This window comes from Rhipicephalus sanguineus, chromosome 2, assembly GCF_013339695.2.
Source record: "Rhipicephalus sanguineus isolate Rsan-2018 chromosome 2, BIME_Rsan_1.4, whole genome shotgun sequence".
Lineage (NCBI taxonomy): Eukaryota > Metazoa > Arthropoda > Arachnida > Ixodida > Ixodidae > Rhipicephalus > Rhipicephalus sanguineus.
In genome coordinates this window covers 24,327,037-24,344,076 of record NC_051177.1, presented here as the reverse complement: position 1 = coordinate 24,344,076, position 17,040 = coordinate 24,327,037, and the positions used below count along the sequence as shown (strand labels likewise).

Below are 17,040 nucleotides of genomic sequence, written 5' to 3'. Positions count from 1 at the left end.
ATTTGCTTCCAGTAACTTCATGAGGTGAAACTACAGGTCTATTCAATAGCACTTTATCTGCTGGCTTATCAGGGTTTAGCCTATAGTAAAAAATGGGGTGTCGCAAAGTGCCTCCTTCACGCAGACCTTAAAGGAGCACCGACACAAAAATTTTGCATCTTGTTTTCTTCTGTTGCAATAGGTAGCTAACGACCTACATCATGCTGGAAAGCTCGTTTGCTCGAGCACGCGACGGTTAATTATTTGGAGGTGGTTTCATAGCACTCAATTGCAATTTCAGTTTCAGAGAACGCTGAGTGAGGCGGGACCTGGAGGGGTTTTTGTGCAAACATTGCTGGCTACGTGAGAACACAAAACCGCGTGCACATGAGCACCGTGTTGACAACTCTTTTCAACAAAGGTTTCCTGGGTGCTGCTATAATTCCCTCTGAGGCGTTGTAAATATGCATGACCCCCCAAAAATGCACTGCCGAAGCTAGGACATCAGCTTTTGTACTCCCAATTAAGTCTGCCCCCTCTTTCCATTGAAAAGGTCTGCTAGGAGAGAGCGCTCGCAAGGATCGTGGCAGCCAACACAAATGTGATACAAGGTTGATTGTTTACACAAAAACCGAAGGCGCGTTTCGAGTGCAGTGGTGCAACACGCACTTTAAAATTGATTTTAAATATATTCTAGGCTATATTATATGTTGATATTTTGTGGATGATGTGTGTGTGTCCGCACACACCTATCCCACAAGTTATCTTGTTTTCAATAGTTTGTGTCAGTACCTCTTTAAAACAAACCACACTTCTAGCAAAGCTTAATGTTTTTGGCCTCAGCAGCATCAATACAGTAAATGCTCTTTAATTCGACTGTCGTTAATTCGGAAAATCGGTTAATTCGGACACGTCATCTGGTCCCTGTAAATATATGCATCACTCTATGAGACTGGGCGCTCGTTATTTCGGACAGATTTGACCGCAAATCGGATAATTCGGCGACTTTCGGACCGCTGGCGAGGCTCGAAAACGAAAAAAGAACCATTCGGAACAAAAGTGAAGCTCAAACGCAGCATCGCCATGGACATCAATTATCGGCTTGGCTTGACTTGAGACTGGTTGAACGCCTTTTCTTCGCGCGTGATAGCGTGTGGGCATGGAGTGGCGCGGTGTCATTTTTGTTGCTTTGATTCCGTTGGTGTGCTGCATCGTTGAACGCCGTATTATCGAGGAACAATTCAGTACGGCTCCTTTAGCTTGATCGTTGCTGGTGCTTTTGTGTTGACTTCTCGTGTGAACGCACTCTTCGCCGATGCCAACGCCGGCGAAGCGGCCCAAGTACGAGGCCAAGGACTGTTTCAGGCACAGTGGCTTTGTTGTGCCCGACTCCAGCGATGCCGCAGTGGCTGAAGTGTCGCCGAACGACGGTGCCGATGACGGGCAGGATTCGGATGTGTTATGCCTGATGCATTGACACTCGACGATTATATCGGCATTGATGGCGTTGCCACTGCCGGCTCTCTGACTGATGAGCAAATCGTCAAGGAAGTGATGCATGGCGACGAATCGTCCTTAAAGAATTTTGTTTTGGCACTGCAGACAGCATGCGCGCTGCTGAGCACCTTGAAGGGCTCAGAAAAATTGTGTCCACGCGAATTTCTGCTCGAAAACAGATACGCATCCGCGATTACCTTGTAAAGTAAAGGTATGTTGAAAAAACTTGCATTTATTGTGTTTATTTCGACCATTCGATAATTCGGACATTCGGTTAATTCGGACATTTTTTCCGGTCCCTAGAAATCCGAATTAACGAGCTTTTACTGTACACACCTATGAAGAAGTATTTGCAAATGCGAGTAAAAAGAGCAGACAGTAGCGCAGAGTGCCTCAAGAGGACGAAAAGAAAATAGAAGCGAGGCTCGTGCAGCGCACTAAAAAAAGAAAAAAAGGGGGGGGGGGGGGGGGGGCATGAAGAGAAGATTTGCATGGTATTGCCACCATGACTAGGGCCAGAGGGCGTACGGAGATGTGCTTAATGAGAGAGCCTATGTGGACGTGTGTGTTTGCCACTGTAATGTGATTGTCTTGTGTGTACTGTAGAATCTCGGTGACACGAACCTGACTGATATGAATTCGTAAAATTCGCCGGCCGAACTCCATTGTGTCCAATGGGCCAAAATTCTAATGTTCCGAACACTTTTCTGCAACACGATACAAACTTAAGTACCAAAGCCGTCGAGCCCAGCAGGAAGCTCCAAAACGCACGGCCAGAGCACACTAAGTCAAAACTGTGCTTTCATTTGCCACAATCGCTGTGGACGAGCCCGCTGTCGCCTTCAACGCGATCACGCACGGCAACGACAAGAATCCTGAAGTACACGCGCATTCAACACCCACTGAGTCAAGGCGATGCTGCATGCCACAAACGCTGTAAACAAAACTGCGGCAGACGTGACCACAGATAGCAGCGACACAGTTCTGATGGCACAGATTGAAAATGTCACAACCATTTGCTGCAACCGCTGCACACAAAACTGCGGTCGCTATCGACGCAATCGTCAATAGCAACTACGCAGCTCCAAAGGTACGTGGCTAATGCAGCGGTAGATTAAAGGCAATGAAGTCATAAAAAGGCTCGAAGTGTTTCAGCGTTCCTGTCATTTGCCAATGACTTTGAGGAGTGGACTTCGGCACTTTGTTTTCAGTTAACCTCAAGAGAAGCTTTCACACACATATATGCAGCAGCCAGCTGCGCCGTCCCTTAGTGATCCGTTTGCGTGCGTCCCAGAAAGACATACGCGAGTACTTTCTATGAAAATACAGTCGATCCCGGATATATCGAACTCGAAGGGGACCGCGAAATAGTTCGATATATCGATAATTCGAAATACAAAATATGCGTATGTAAGGCTTTAATTAAAGCACTGCAGGCCTCGACACAGTTTTCTGAAATCGTAAAAAGCGCCAACATGACGATTCGCTCACATATGCTAAAGAACAAGGCGAGAACTTCTTTTGCAAGTTAGCGCACTTTTATTTCGCATGAAAAAAGTCTCAACTTGTCTTGCTTCTTGCGCGTCGTGAATTCAAGTCATCGTCAACATTATTGAAGCTTTCCAAATAAGTAAATTCAGCACCTTCCGCCACAACAGCGGTGATCGACGATGAATGCTGATGCGAGCTCTGTAGCGCGGTAAAGGGTTTAGCGGTGGCAACGGCGGCTGGCATCTTCAAACCGCACGGGTCCATTTCCGCAGCACCGGCAACGTCAGCTATGACCTCGCCATCGATGCAGTAAGAAACCGATGAAGTCACTCGCTGTGCTCCCGTCGGATACGGCGCCCGGAAACGCTAAGTCGCAAAATCCACTGACGCACCGTACGCCGTAGTCGGCGGTCATGACGCGCCCGAAGTCGTCACCTGGCACAAGGCCCATAAGGAAACAATGCACGACGGTGTTTACTTGACGTCGTTCCAAGCACCGGTCATCATTTTTATCGCTACGAGCGGGACAATGCTTAGTTCGACTCCCGAATGACGATTTATCAAGAACAAAGCGCGAAGTACACATTCTGCAAGAGACAACGCTGCACGAAGAAGCATTCCTCCACCGTCGACATGTTTGCGATACTGATGGCACTTGTGGCTTTGCAGAATGCAGAAGGCAGCCGCTACTTTGGCGAGAAATGCGAAAAAAGCGTAGCCTCTGAGATCAGTATTTTAAAACCGAAAACATTAAAAATATGTCACAAGGTTGCGGATCTCGAAGGCCATGCTTTGCGGGCCCGCATGCCATCGTGCGGGAAGAGACAAGGAAGGGAATGCAAACGTTACAACAAGGCTGCCAAGTCACTTCGAATTCTCATTTTGGTGCCCTCGGCAATCAGCCTCTTTGAAAAACACTAGCCCATGCGTTAAAACCTGCGGACCGGGCGTCAAATATACCGGTGAACTGACAAGCGCTGCGCAACGAACTAGAGCAACACAATTTCGTCACCTGCGCGCGACGAGGGATTGATAAGAACGCGGCCAAAAAATTATCAATAGTTGTTAGGAAAAATGCACTTTCTAGGCTTCGGCGCGGGGCAGCGTTCGATATAGCGGATGTTTCGCTGTGCGGGAGTTCGATATACGTGCACACCAACCCCATACTTTTGCTTGGGAAATTCAAGGGGATTTCTCAACTGTTCGATATAGCCAATGATTCGATATATCCGAGTTCGATATATCCGGGATCGACTGTAAATATTTTGTGCATATGCACACACCGATCGTTTTTTCGGACTCAACAAGAAACGCCGACAAGTCCGAATAATCGAGACCGAAAAAAAGGATTCACCAGAAAAAAGAAGCACCTTTATTGGCCCAGTGGCCAGCAAAACTTGTCAATGCACGTCTGCACACACGCGCACCTAAGTGCGACCAAGTCGGCCTGTATTTCACCCAGTGTATGGCCATCGCTGAAGGACGACAATAGCACTGTTCAACATCAAACCAATACGATTCCAGCTTGACTTGCCTTGGCCTGCAGTTTGGCCGTGGTAGCCCATTCAACAGATACTTGACTGGATAAAGCCAAAAGACAACCATTACGTGCAGCTTTCGGAATTGGCAATTGTAATTTCTGTGTGGATTTGACACTGACACGACCTCCAGCCATAGCCAGTGCAACCTTTCAGTGCTGGCAACCTAGCAAAAATATTGTAAACATCATGAGAGAAGCGAGTTGGGCTAGTTAGTGCCTATCGACTGCAGACATAACTAACTAGCGCAAAAAACAACGGACAAGGTGAAGGCAACAGACAGGACTCGGCGCTAAACAGGACTTAGCGCCGAGACCTGTCCGTTGCCTTCACCTCGTCCCGTTGTTTTTTGCACTAGTTAGTTATGTCTGTATAATCGTAACCATCATTGACGGCATGGCATGACGTTTGACATCGCACTCGATCAGCCAGCCGAAGTCCGAAAAATTGAACAGCACCATTTAGGACATTCAAATTTTTGGTCATGAGTTTACATTACTTCAATGGGACGAGTGGCGCTGCCGTGAAGGTGTCCGAACAAACGAGCACGTCCGAATTTTCAGCATCCGAGTAAACAGTCGGCAACTGTATCGCGGTTTGAAAAGGGATAGCACTAGTTTTTTGGTGATGTGAATATTTTGCTCTCCTTTGAGATTCGTATCACTGAGATTCTACTGCATTTTCAGCGCTTGAGTAAACGGTCGGCAACTGTATCGCGGTTTGAAAAGGGATATCACTAGTTTTTGGTGATGTGAATATTTTTGCTCCCCTTTGAGATTCGTATCACTGAGATTCTACTCCATTTTCAGCGCTTGAGTAAACGGTCTGCAACTGTATCGCGGTTTGAAAAGGGATATCACTAGTTTTTTGGTGATGTGAATATTTTTGCTCCCCTTTCAGATTCGTATCACTGAGATTCTACTGTATTTAAGCAGAAACACACTGACAGAACTGCGATGAATACGACATGCTACACAATTATCTCGCCAACAACACAACCAGCATTAAAGCACCTTGCTGCACAGCACTAGCAAAACCTAGCAACAAGATTTCACCAAAGCTAACAAGATTTGGGCAAGAGTCTGAGCAAAGTAGCGGTGTTGCTCTAAAGCACCTGTTTTGAAACAAGTCTCTAAATGCTGTCCTATCTTAAAAGCCCTGCCCCAAAACGCATGTGTGCCTTTCCTGCACCAATACATCAATGTCTAATACGTCAATGTATTACAGTAAAGCCTCGGTGATACGATCACAGCTCGTACGAATTTCGGGGTGATGCGAATTTTTCTGTGGTCCTGGCCAAGGCCCATTAGCCTTTAATGTAATGGAGTACGGATCTTGCAAACCAATTTTCACCCCGCGACATTTGATACAAACGTACGCTACCACGCGAAAATCACGTGCGGGAGTGGGAACTCAAGCGCGGACATGCGTGCTGTGCCACCAGATTGTCAAAATAGGGCATCAGCAGCGCGTCATAGCCTCCGAGATTGTGTGCGCGAACCTTGGAGGCCGTAATGCGCCTTCGTATTTAGATTACAAACGGCGCTGCTATTGCGCTTTTTCTTTTATTTCTTCTTCAGTGCGTCTACACGTGCTGCTGTGCTCGAGGCAGCATTCTTGTGCTGAGTTTACACGTGCCTGCTACGTCGATGCAAGCCATGTCCTCGCAATAAAACGTCCTATGAAAGGTGGACAAGGACCGAACGAGGAAGCGGACCGTCTTGGCAAAGGAGCTAGGCCTCACAACGTGAACATGCACGATAGTTGTGGACATGCACGCCTGTCAACTCGCAGATTTGCAAGGCAGATTCCCAAATTTTTTAGCAAACCTCCAGATTGTGTGGGCATGGCTGTAAATATCCTGAAAAATGTCCCCAACACCACCGCGATAAGAAAATAACAAAAATAATGCCACTTACAGCCCGGTGCCCGCTGGGCGCCTAGCACATCTGGGATGGCAGCACGGGGCCGGCTGTGCAGGAAAACGCAGTGGGGCTTGCGACATCCAGATGGCTGGTTCTCCCAGTAACACGGGATTTGTGACCTGTTCTTCTGCAAGCACAAACAACAGCAGGGAGATATGGACACACACACTTGCCACATGAAAAGCACGGCTTAAGCAATAGCGTAATACAATTTCACCAAACTTCTTTCAAGTCATTTGAAACATCCTGTAAACAGCAAGTTCAATCACATTCTACTTGGGTGACTCACTTTTAAGGTGACTCAAAACTCTGTTGAACTTGCACAGTAATAAATAATCCGAACTAGATGAAGATTTAGTCCAATGAACTGTGCTCAGACTTAAGATTCAAGTATGCAGCCATGTTGTGAATAGTGCCCCATGCGATTTGTTTTGCAACAACCTTCCCAATGCCAGTTCAATTTTATTTAGAAGCCTTTGTACTGGCACACTTATACAATAATGCACAAGGCATAATAGAAAAATAAAGACAAAATAGAAAATAATGCAAGGCTAAAACCAGAATCTACTATTACAACATACAACCTTTGTTTGACATGCGCTCCTTGAAGCCTGCCCTTTGTTAAACCATACCACACGAAGAAAAGTTCAGTACCCTGCCATGTGTGCAAAAGGATATAAAGATAGAAAGAAAGGAACACTAGCATATCATCCGATCGGAACAGTGCACTGCACCGTCATGCTTACCCTGCTCTCCATGTGCCTGAACTTGCACGACTTCTTCATGCAGTTGCCTTCCTTCCAGGCTGGGCACACCGTTTCTGTGCCCAGAGCTGCTTCGCAGTGCCGGAAGGGACAGTCATCCCCCTACAACACCAAAAAGCAGTCATTCACAACTCCACCAAACAAGAAAAAGCCACAGCAGTGTTTCTTCAACGACCGCAGATGTGTACTTATCAGACACCAATCGCACAGCTGCAGTGGCCACAGAGCAAGTTCTATAAAGGCTTATTATTATTAAAAGGCTCCTCGTTATTACAGCAGCAACTGTACCAAGGCTTGAGGCACAACACTGTCACCACTACTGCTGCCACACTGCTTTGCTCGACAGCATGCATGGCTCGCAAACAGATATATGGAGCAAAAAAATCACATGATTGCAACCATGCACGAAGCTGTAAGCTTTGCTTCTTCAGGAGCAGTCTACAAATTACATTGAGATGCCATAACATGCAATGAAAACACACAGTCAAGTCTAAGCAGTGCTATAAAGGAGGCAAGAACAGGCTATGAACACACCCACACCGAACTGGCCAGTTTACACCCAACCAGCCAACTGGTGACACCTGGTGCAATACTACGTAACTGCTCATGTTTGAAAAATATGGTGCAAACACGAACGTTAACCAACTGGCCCAACTGGCCATCTTGCTTTGCAACTGCTATGTGCTGCATATGCCATGCCTAGTGCTATAGGACACCTCTAAAAGGGCCTCCTCGTGGAGCAACATGCATACAAGCCAATGGCATGGCTCAGCAGTAAGATAGGCTCAACATGCTACCTCCTTGAGTTCAATTCCAACAAGAAACTGAGATGCTTTTATTTTTCTTGCCATAAACAATAACTGCTATGGACACCAGCCGGGCAGATGCCCCCCAAAACAGTTTTTGTAGCGAGCACATAAACTACACCGTAAAACAATGGTACGAGCAAGACCCACTGCCTTCTGAGAAAATGCGGGCATTACGCAATTGGCTCACCTTGGTGCACGTCGAGTAAAAGTAAAAGTAGCAGTCATCATTCTTTCTATCATGGTTGGCAGCCATCACTTTTGCTTGGCGCTACCTTGGGCTGTTGTTAGTTTCCTAGCTGTGTTGTAGTTTCGAGTAGGCTGCCTTGTTCCTTTCCTGCAAGTGAGAAAGATTACATTTTAAACAATGCCATGCAGAAGTTTATGCTTTCAGACAAAGTAAGCTACACAAACAGCTGCGCCTGCTAAATGCCCTTGCTATTTCCCCCTAAAGTGAATGCAGAGACAAAATAGGCCCTCAATCACTGCCCTGTGGCTTTACAGCTTATTGGTCCCTATAAGTAACATCGCTTAGTGAGCTCTTAAAATAGCACAAATTTGGCAAGAGAATGATGTTCATGTTTGTGAAAACTGTCACACCAATGCCACTGTCCATTCAAGAAGAAAAGGTAGCAAGAAATATAGCAGTGTTTGTTGACCAGACTATATCATGAACAGCTAGGAATGTCAAGCGAAGCGGAAACCCTGTTTCTAGTCACCACCATCCCGATCTAACCCAGCCACCTCAAACATAGGCTTGCTGTGAAATCTACTTTACCCTGCCCAGACAGACTCGCGCACTGGGCTAGGTCTAAGCTTTCGGGTAAGCCCAAGCTCATGCAAAGCTTCAGCATTTTGCCACTACTTCCAATGCTTATTCGTTGAGACACTGCGCCAAGTCACAATTAATGGCCAGTCAGCCTGAGCTATTGAAAATGCAGATCTTTTGCGACACCGCCTGGCGTCGACGACACCACCAGTTGAACAGAGCACAGTTAACTTCTATGCGACAAAAAGTGATTGTGCAGCAGTGTGTTTCATTTGGTTTGCTTGACAATGCTTCTTGTCGCCCACTGGCAACACTGGCATCCTCAAGGTTGCCTGAAAAAAATTTTTTTTTTATTCCCTCCATTCTACGCTTACCAATCTCATTTGACAGAGGGACCGAGCCCAGTATGCAACATGCAAGGTTTTTGTCAAATCAAAATTATCACAAAAATGAGTCAACTGGCGATTTTTCGGATGCCCGATTTTCCGGATAGGCTCAAAAATTCGGACGCTTTCGCGGCACCGTCGCCAGCCCCATAGACGCCAATGTATAAGAACGCCCGAAATTTCGGACGCTTCAACTATTTGGCATCCGATTTTTCGAACTTTCTGCCCAAATTGCAGGTCTGAAAGGCATTAATTGAAGCCCCCACCTCTGCCGCATCTATCATCTAGTAGGTTCGAACCAGCGCTTTCGCAAGTCGATCTGTTTGCGACAGTAGCCGAGTCCGAAAGTCAGCTTTGCTGCAATGTCGGAGTGTTATGGGGTGAAGCAGACAAGGAATTCAAAGGGGCCGCTATCACGGCGCCATGCGGCGATGTCTTTACGGATAAGCAGTGGAAATGAACGGAGGCGTGATGGCGGCAGGTGGCAAACGCGCCAGTGTGGCTTAATCGCTGACGACCCTTACGATAAGAGTCTTCAGTTAACTGCTTGGTAGTGCATGCGTACTGCATGCATTTAATTGGCGAGAACCCAAATGCGCTGCGCCGCCATTCATGCTGCCTCTTTGTGCGAGACCGCTAAGTGCGCCGCACAGACGCGTTGCCTTCGCAAACGAAACCAGCTCGCTATTGCCCTGCCCGCGTGCGGTCAGGAATGGATCCAGTGGGCATCACGAACCCTTTCATGACAAATGCGTGCGTACGGTACAGCAACAATACAGTGACGGTGTCAGCTTAGTTGGCGATGTGCTGTACACAGCTAGAAACGATCGGCTCCACACGGCAGCAAATGCTGCATATTGGCAAAGATTCGGCAATGTGTGTGCGCATCGGGGAAAGCCAGACAAGTCATCCACTCTTCCACCACAGTCTTTGTTTTCCGCGTCATCGTTTCCAAGCGTTCCATGCGAGAGAGCCGTAATCGATTCCGTGCTTTGCTGGTATCAGCAGTGCTAATCACGAGACGCAAATTTGCAAGCGGCGGTTGGCATATAGCTAAGCGGGGTTCGCGGCAGGTACCAAATGTATTTGCAGGAGCCTGGGCGTGCACCAAAATGCCTGATAAGTGTACTGGGAGGCATTAAAGCTATTTCGGACGTGGCTGTGGCGATTTGACCGCTTGAGCGGAATAAAAAAGCATGAATTCGTTTTTTCGGACTGCCCGATTTTTCAGACAATTTTCGCGGTCCCTAGGGAGTCCGAAAAATCGGACCTTGACTGTACTTCACTAAACCATAAGGTATAGGGGACATGTACGTTTTAACTGCAGTACAATAATTACCACATAAATGGAAAAGGAATTAAAGTTGAAAAATCAACTTGCCGAAGGTAGGGAGTGAACCTACAACCTCCGGATAATGAGTCCGTTGCTTTACCAATTGAGCTACAGCAGCAGTCGCTTTCCCATCCAGTTTATTGGGTATTTATATTTGTGTAATTCCGGGGGTGTTGGCCAGCCCCGCTCGCAGCTACGGCAGCTAGTGGGCATCCCCCTTTTGTTGCCAGCTGGTGCCACGTAGCACATGATCTTATTATGAGCTGGAAGCGGACCAATAAAACCACGCATGCTACCTAAGGCATGAAGTCTGCCGCAACGAGGCCTTCACTATGAAAGTTAGTGAAAACTGCAGTTAAAACTTACAAGTAATGTTTCCTATACCTTCCTTAGCTTCATTGTCTGTTGGTTTCATTAGGTTTAATTATAGGGATTCGTTATACTAATGAGGCTTGACTCTATCAACAAACGATGAAACAGGGAGAACACGTTCATCACAAGATTTGGCCACCAATGTTGTGCAACTGCCACAACGTGGGAAAAGCACCTTTCAGTCAGTTTCAGTTATACTGCTAAATGCATGGTAAATGTGACCTTAACGGCCCAGTAAAAAAAGGCTCCGACTTTTTTTTACATCTCCCAAACAAGCTCGCTAATTCGTACACTAGACCACGGCGATCACATTTTGCAAATATTACAGTGCTGCGCGCAGCGCAGACCCTCCATTTCGAAAAACAATTCCCGCACCTTTTTCCTACACTTGTCCAATCCTCCTTGTACGCGCAGTGACGAACCACTGAGCTTGTCAATTGGTCCTTTGCACTACGAAACGGGCCTTGGCCCTGCGGTGATGCAGTTTCGGCCACGCAGTCCGAATTTTCATTTTCCTGTGCTGCCCTCTGAAGTTTTGTAGAGCTCGAGACTACCAGGACAAATGTTATTGCCAGAAGCCTCCAAGATGACGAGGCAGCTCGCTACTTTACTGCTAGGGGAAGGATGCATGCCTCGTCAGTGCCTCAAACTCCTCGCAACACACTTCCTCCCCATGCCATTATGACACGTGCGCACGTGGGGAAAACCTTGTCGGTCGTTGGCTGCTCCTGATGACATACAGTGAAACCTCGGTGATATGATCACAGCTCATACAAATTTAGGGGTGATACGAATTTTTCGTTGGTCCCGGCCAAGGCCCATTGGCCTCCAATGTAATTGAGTGCGGTTGTTGCGAACCGATTTTCACCCAGCGACATTTGATACGAACGTACGCTACCGCCCAGGTACGAAGAGGTGCTGTCCGCGCTGTCGCGGAAGACGCGCCAAGCACGTGCGAGCGCGGAAACGCAAGCGTGAGCATGCGTGCCGCACCGCCAACTTGTCAGAATCACGGTGTAACAAAACACTTTTCTTACGGTCAGAATAAACCTTCAGAGAGGCGTTACGGCCTCCGAGATTGTCTGCGCGAATCTTTAATGCTCTTATGTGCCTCCGTGTGCCTTCGCGGTTAGGTTACAGATGAACGCCATGCTTTTTTTTTTTAACGCGTCGACACGGGCTGCTGTCGTTTTACTGTGTTTACATGTGCCTGCCTCGTGCGTCAGACATCCTATGAAAGGTGGAGGAGGAACGAAAGAAGGCAAGGACGGTCTTGGCGAAGGAGTCGAGCCTCACAAGGTCAATTTGCGCGACCTCTGACGTCGCACTTGTGCGGGCATGGCCGTAATCTCCCAAAAAACATTCCCAACACCTCCGCAATAACGAAATCATAACACAGGACCGTGGTTCTGTAATTTTGTGGCCTTGATCCATCTTGTCAAAGCGCTTCTTTTGTTACTTTCGCTGCAGTACTCTGTTGTTATGCAGAAAAGCATACTGAAATTTGAAAGGGGCTACTGCCGTCGCGGGTAACAATGCACCTGGTCCATTAATTAAATACACGCGTATGGGCCGTATATTTAAGAGTGCTGGTATGATTGCAGACACTTAAGAACTTGACTGACAATCATTCAGGGTTCTTCTTGACATTCCTGCGGCCCTGAAAAACAATAAATGAAAATATACGCCGCTTTCTTTTATCGCATGCTAATTTGCCATGCTTTCTGGTGATACGAATTTTGTATGATACGAATATTTTTGGTTGTCCCGTGAGATTTGTATCACCGAGGTTTCACTGTAGTCACTGACATCGTGTTATGTTGACAAAGTGGGCATAGTCCCGACAAAGGACTACACCTACCCCTCTCTGCTGCGAGAGATGGGTGGGAAGGACGAGTGAGAAACCGAAGCCAGCCAACACGGGTTGTTCTATACCATGTAACTACCTTAATACAGCACTTATTCGCAAAGTTCAGCATGTTCAGATTGTAGAAGTGCGCAGTTATTTCTCCATTAGAAATTTCTGACCGCGAGTTTGTTTACTGGCCCTTTAAAAGTGCATGGATGCATGGAAGCAGAAAAAAAAAAAGCTCCTTAAAATAATTTATGCATGTCCGCCTCAAGTCAACAGGCACTAACTATGGCAATGTGTGTCTGGAGTCAAGCAAATTACATTGTTCTTTTATCCAAAAAAAAGCCACACCTCAGGCAACACCAGTGCGAATTTAACAGGAGTATAACGACAGGTACGGAGGGCCAAATTCATATGATCATATCAAAGAAACTAACTCTCCACAAACAAGCAAAACAGGAAATCCTAGAAGTAATAGGGAAAAGACTTGCCACAACTACTCACTTGACAGGAAGTGCCTTTCTTTGGTGAGTGTGTGTCTTGTGTGCCTACGACAATGTTCAGCAGGAGCTGCCGAGTGCTTACAGGTCAATACCGACAAAGCACAGCGGGTGACGTGGGCACGGCAGTTGGCCGGGCATCCTAGTTACTGCCAAGAGACATAACGGCCTGCATGAGAAAGAAAGAAAAAGTGGTGTTGCCTGTCAAAGACACTTCACGCACAAGTTGATGGCAATCAAAGGGAAATGTGGGTTTGACAAATCCTGTGGCAAATTGCTACAGATGCAAAGAGGTGACAATACACACAAGGCAATGCAAATCTAGTGTTTAAAGGGGTACTGACACAAAATTTCTCGGCCGAGATAGCCTGCTGGATCGATTCCCGTGTACGTGCATGTACCATCTGCAAAATATCGACAGCGAATAAAGCTTGGAAGGTATTTTATATGAATTTTGAAGTTCGCGAGCGCGATCCAGCATTATAGGCCGCACCTAGTGCATTGACACCCTTGGAGGTGACCCGAGGTGACCCCCCTCCCCTATGTAACCGTTGCAGCCAGTACAAGTTATGATGACTTCGTAGCCGCCATTTATGTTTTGACGCGCTTCCCGACGAATCGGGTCAAACCTGAAGTGATTCGCCACGTCGAAAATTCCTTCCATCCCCGCCGCAAGAAAATCATCGCCATCAGACGACGATGAGCCCGACGACGACAGACCACGCGGAAATGCGTCACTGTTCTGCGTGCTCACGTGACCGAGTGTTTCACTCGCTAGGTGGTGATAGTTGCACCCGGCGGCTTGTCGTTTTTGGAGCTCTTTCAAACCGAAACTGAGGCTGTGTCGGTAATGAGGAGCTTGTAATTATCTGTCGTGCGCTGCAGCAAACGATGTGCCGTGCTACGACTAACAAGCCCCCAGCAACACATTGCAGCAAAAAAACGCGGTGAGAAAATTTTTGTGTCAGGACTCCTTTAAGCTAAGGCACACAGCATTCATCAAAGGTATAAAGCCCAGTGGGCAAGTAAAACTTAATCAGAGTAATGTATCACATCTCCATTGTTGCATAGTGCCAGATGTCTAGAATATGAGCTGCTTCTCCCCCAGTACCTTAAAGCAATATTATTGCACATCTCAAGCTCAGCTTTGGATAAGTATCAATTTCCTTCATATTATTTGTACATCAAAAGTATGTATGAATGTCAAGAACTAGCGTATGAATGAAAGGATCACAGTTTTTTAACAAAGACTGGTTCAATTAAAATAATAAGCTTGCTTCCCAGCAGCTCAGCCTTACGATGCAGAAAGACATCAATTCCACAGAGATTACCATGTTACCACACGGCAGATTTTCCACCTTAAAATGCACAAGTCATCCAAGGTTGATATAGAGCATTGCAGGCTTTAAACACCTTTGAATTGCGGAGATTGCTCCGCATGGCGGATTCCACAGTCAAGAAGCTCCATATTAATTTTGACCAGCAGAGGTTTAAGACAAGTGAATGTTAGTTAACAAGCTTTTCCAACTCCGCTACCAAAGTACCAGTTTACACTTGTTTATACTTATGTGCCTAGGTCGGCAGGCGAATTCTCATTGCATTCACGCATCGGCCATAACACTGGACTCTGTTTAGGAGGACGACTGGACATACACTGGTGCGTTGCTAGACGTCCACTACGTAAACCATGAAAAAAAAAAAAAAAAAAAAAAAACGCGCTTGCTCAATCCGATGAAACACACTATTCAAGTGACAACTAGCTCTATAGGTATTTTGCAATTGTGAAGTGCACCAGGAGACAACGAAAATAATCCATACAGTCCGCAAACGGCGTCTCGAATATGGAACTAGGATGCCCACGTGCACGTTGGAACGGAGACTGCGTTCGTGTCTATCTTGCTTGGTTTCATTCATAGCGAAGTTTTCGAAAAGTCAAGGAATCACGTAGCAACAAGCTCGCATTAAAACCAATCTTCAAAAAGTGGTGGCTAGGCTAGCGGCGTAGCCATTAAAAAAATTAAGTCAATGCAGCAGCACGCAGGCATGGGACTTCCGCGAACCAATGTGCCGGCTGTGAAAACGAAAGCTGCGCTTGCGCAATCAAGCACGGTACTCGTATGCATCTTCAAACCTAAAGGAGACGTGCGAACGCTCACTAATGAAAGGCGTTTCCGCCGTGTCAGTTCGGCGCTTCAGAAAAGAGACAACGGAGACGCTATTCTTGTACTACAATGAAGTGCTGTTGAGTGAGCTCGCGACATTACCGTCAAGAGGGCGCCAGAGAGAGGCGTGGTAGAAAGCTGCAGAACAGCGTCCGACTGCTGGCTCTGTCGCAATGGAACTGCGCCGAATAGAACGGCTCGGAACGTGCGAATGCAAATCCTGTTCCTCGCGAAGCTTGTCGTCTCAACGCCGAAAGGAAGCGCCCGACGACCGCCGAATGTCGGCACAGCCGCGATGTGGCGTCATTCAATCCGAGTGGCGAAGAGAAAGGTCACTACCGCGGAATGCCCACACCAGCCGGCGACATTTGCGTGCGGTGCGCACGAGTTTACACGGCAGTCGGCCAGGCGCGCAAGCGAAGTTTGGGAAACTCGGGCGTCGGGGAGAGAAATTAGGTACAGATGTTTTCGTCCAACGACACGGTGGAAAAAAATATAAAGAACTGGAAGGTTCTGTCTGGAGACGTCTCTGTGGCAGTTTCAATCGCTCGCGAAGCCGAAATGCTAAACCCGTAAACCTTTCTGTCAAATTGGCGACACTCTCGAAGCAACGCAACATTTGCTCGCGTTCTATTTGAGGCCGAGTGAGGATCGGAAGCAATCACAAAATCAACACGTTTTCAGCTTAGGCTTAACATGGTAACTGGAAAGGAGCACGGCGCTCTTACGCGACTGCGAGGGGCTCACATCGTCGGGGAGCAACAGAGGCACATATTCAATTAACTCCGGGTGACCACGAATGATAAGTTACCGAAAGCGGTGGCACGAAACGGGAAAGCAATCTTCGGAACTTACTTGCTCAAGATGGCACAGTTGAAGAGCAAGAACTAGGAGCAACAAAAATAGATGGCGCTGTCGGACGACGAGCGAGCTGGAAATTAGGAAGTGGACTGGTCGTTTCCCTTTTGTTTTCGACTGCAAAAGCGAAAACACCGACCGGGAGAACAGACAGTGCGATTTTGCACTGGGCCACGCGCAGTTCGAGTGTAGAGTGAAGTAAAATGTCTCGCGGCCGTCACCCAAATCACTCAGAACGTCAGTTGAAGAGATTTTTCAGCCGAGAGATAAACTCGAGAACATTGGTCACATTAGCAACCATCATCGCCATCGCGATTAGATCATTGTTGTTTTGTTGTGCGGCCGGCGGTTTTGGCAGTAGACGGCTGTCTTGTCAATTTGCGTTCCCTTGAAATATGTGATCGCTGAGCTAGCGATAGAAGCATGGACTAAGAAAATAAACTCCATTGACAGCAAAGTGTTGAGCGTGCGTTCGTGCGTAGCCTCCCGTTTACGACTGTGCTTGCGAAAAAGTGAAACCTTGAAAGCGGCGATATCGAAGTGATTGTGCTTGGTGGACAAGCAGTGACGATTATCGTTATTCTCGTGTGCTTGTCGCAAATATTTGTGCTTTGTTTCTTTTTCGATCACAGTTTTTATGCATGCGCATGCCACATCACGTGTGGTGGAATTGCCGCTTCTTTAAATGTGTCATGTTCACTTCCCGATTTAACAGTGACGCTACTATTAAGAAAAAAATGGTCTAATGCGACAAGAGTGAGACTAATACCTGCATTGCTTTCTTGTTATGCGATTGTTTTTTGGCGTT

At 47.0% G+C, this 17,040-nt stretch overlaps 1 protein-coding gene across 7 annotated transcripts in view; it reads right to left on the bottom strand.

The window, feature by feature from the left end:
- LOC119382547 (zinc finger CCCH domain-containing protein 11B) overlaps positions 1-16,385 on the bottom strand; it is a 59,932-nt gene extending 43,547 nt beyond the window's left edge. For 4 of the 7 annotated variants that reach the window (XM_037650289.2, XM_049412234.1, XM_037650293.2 and 1 more), the window contains exons 1-5: positions 16,230-16,385; positions 13,217-13,381; positions 8,191-8,337; positions 7,177-7,296; positions 6,425-6,557 (exon numbers count right to left, since the gene is read on the bottom strand). In XM_037650289.2, the coding sequence (XP_037506217.1) occupies positions 6,425-6,557; positions 7,177-7,296; positions 8,191-8,256 (319 nt within the window). In that variant the 5' untranslated portion in view covers positions 8,257-8,337; positions 13,217-13,381; positions 16,230-16,385. Of the gene's footprint in view, positions 1-6,424; positions 6,558-7,176; positions 7,297-8,190; positions 8,338-13,216; positions 13,382-15,476; positions 15,501-16,102 lie in introns of those variants that run through there. The other 3 variants (XM_037650290.2, XM_049412233.1, XM_037650292.1) reach the window with 3 other exon arrangements.
- Positions 16,386-17,040: the final 655 nt, after the last annotated feature.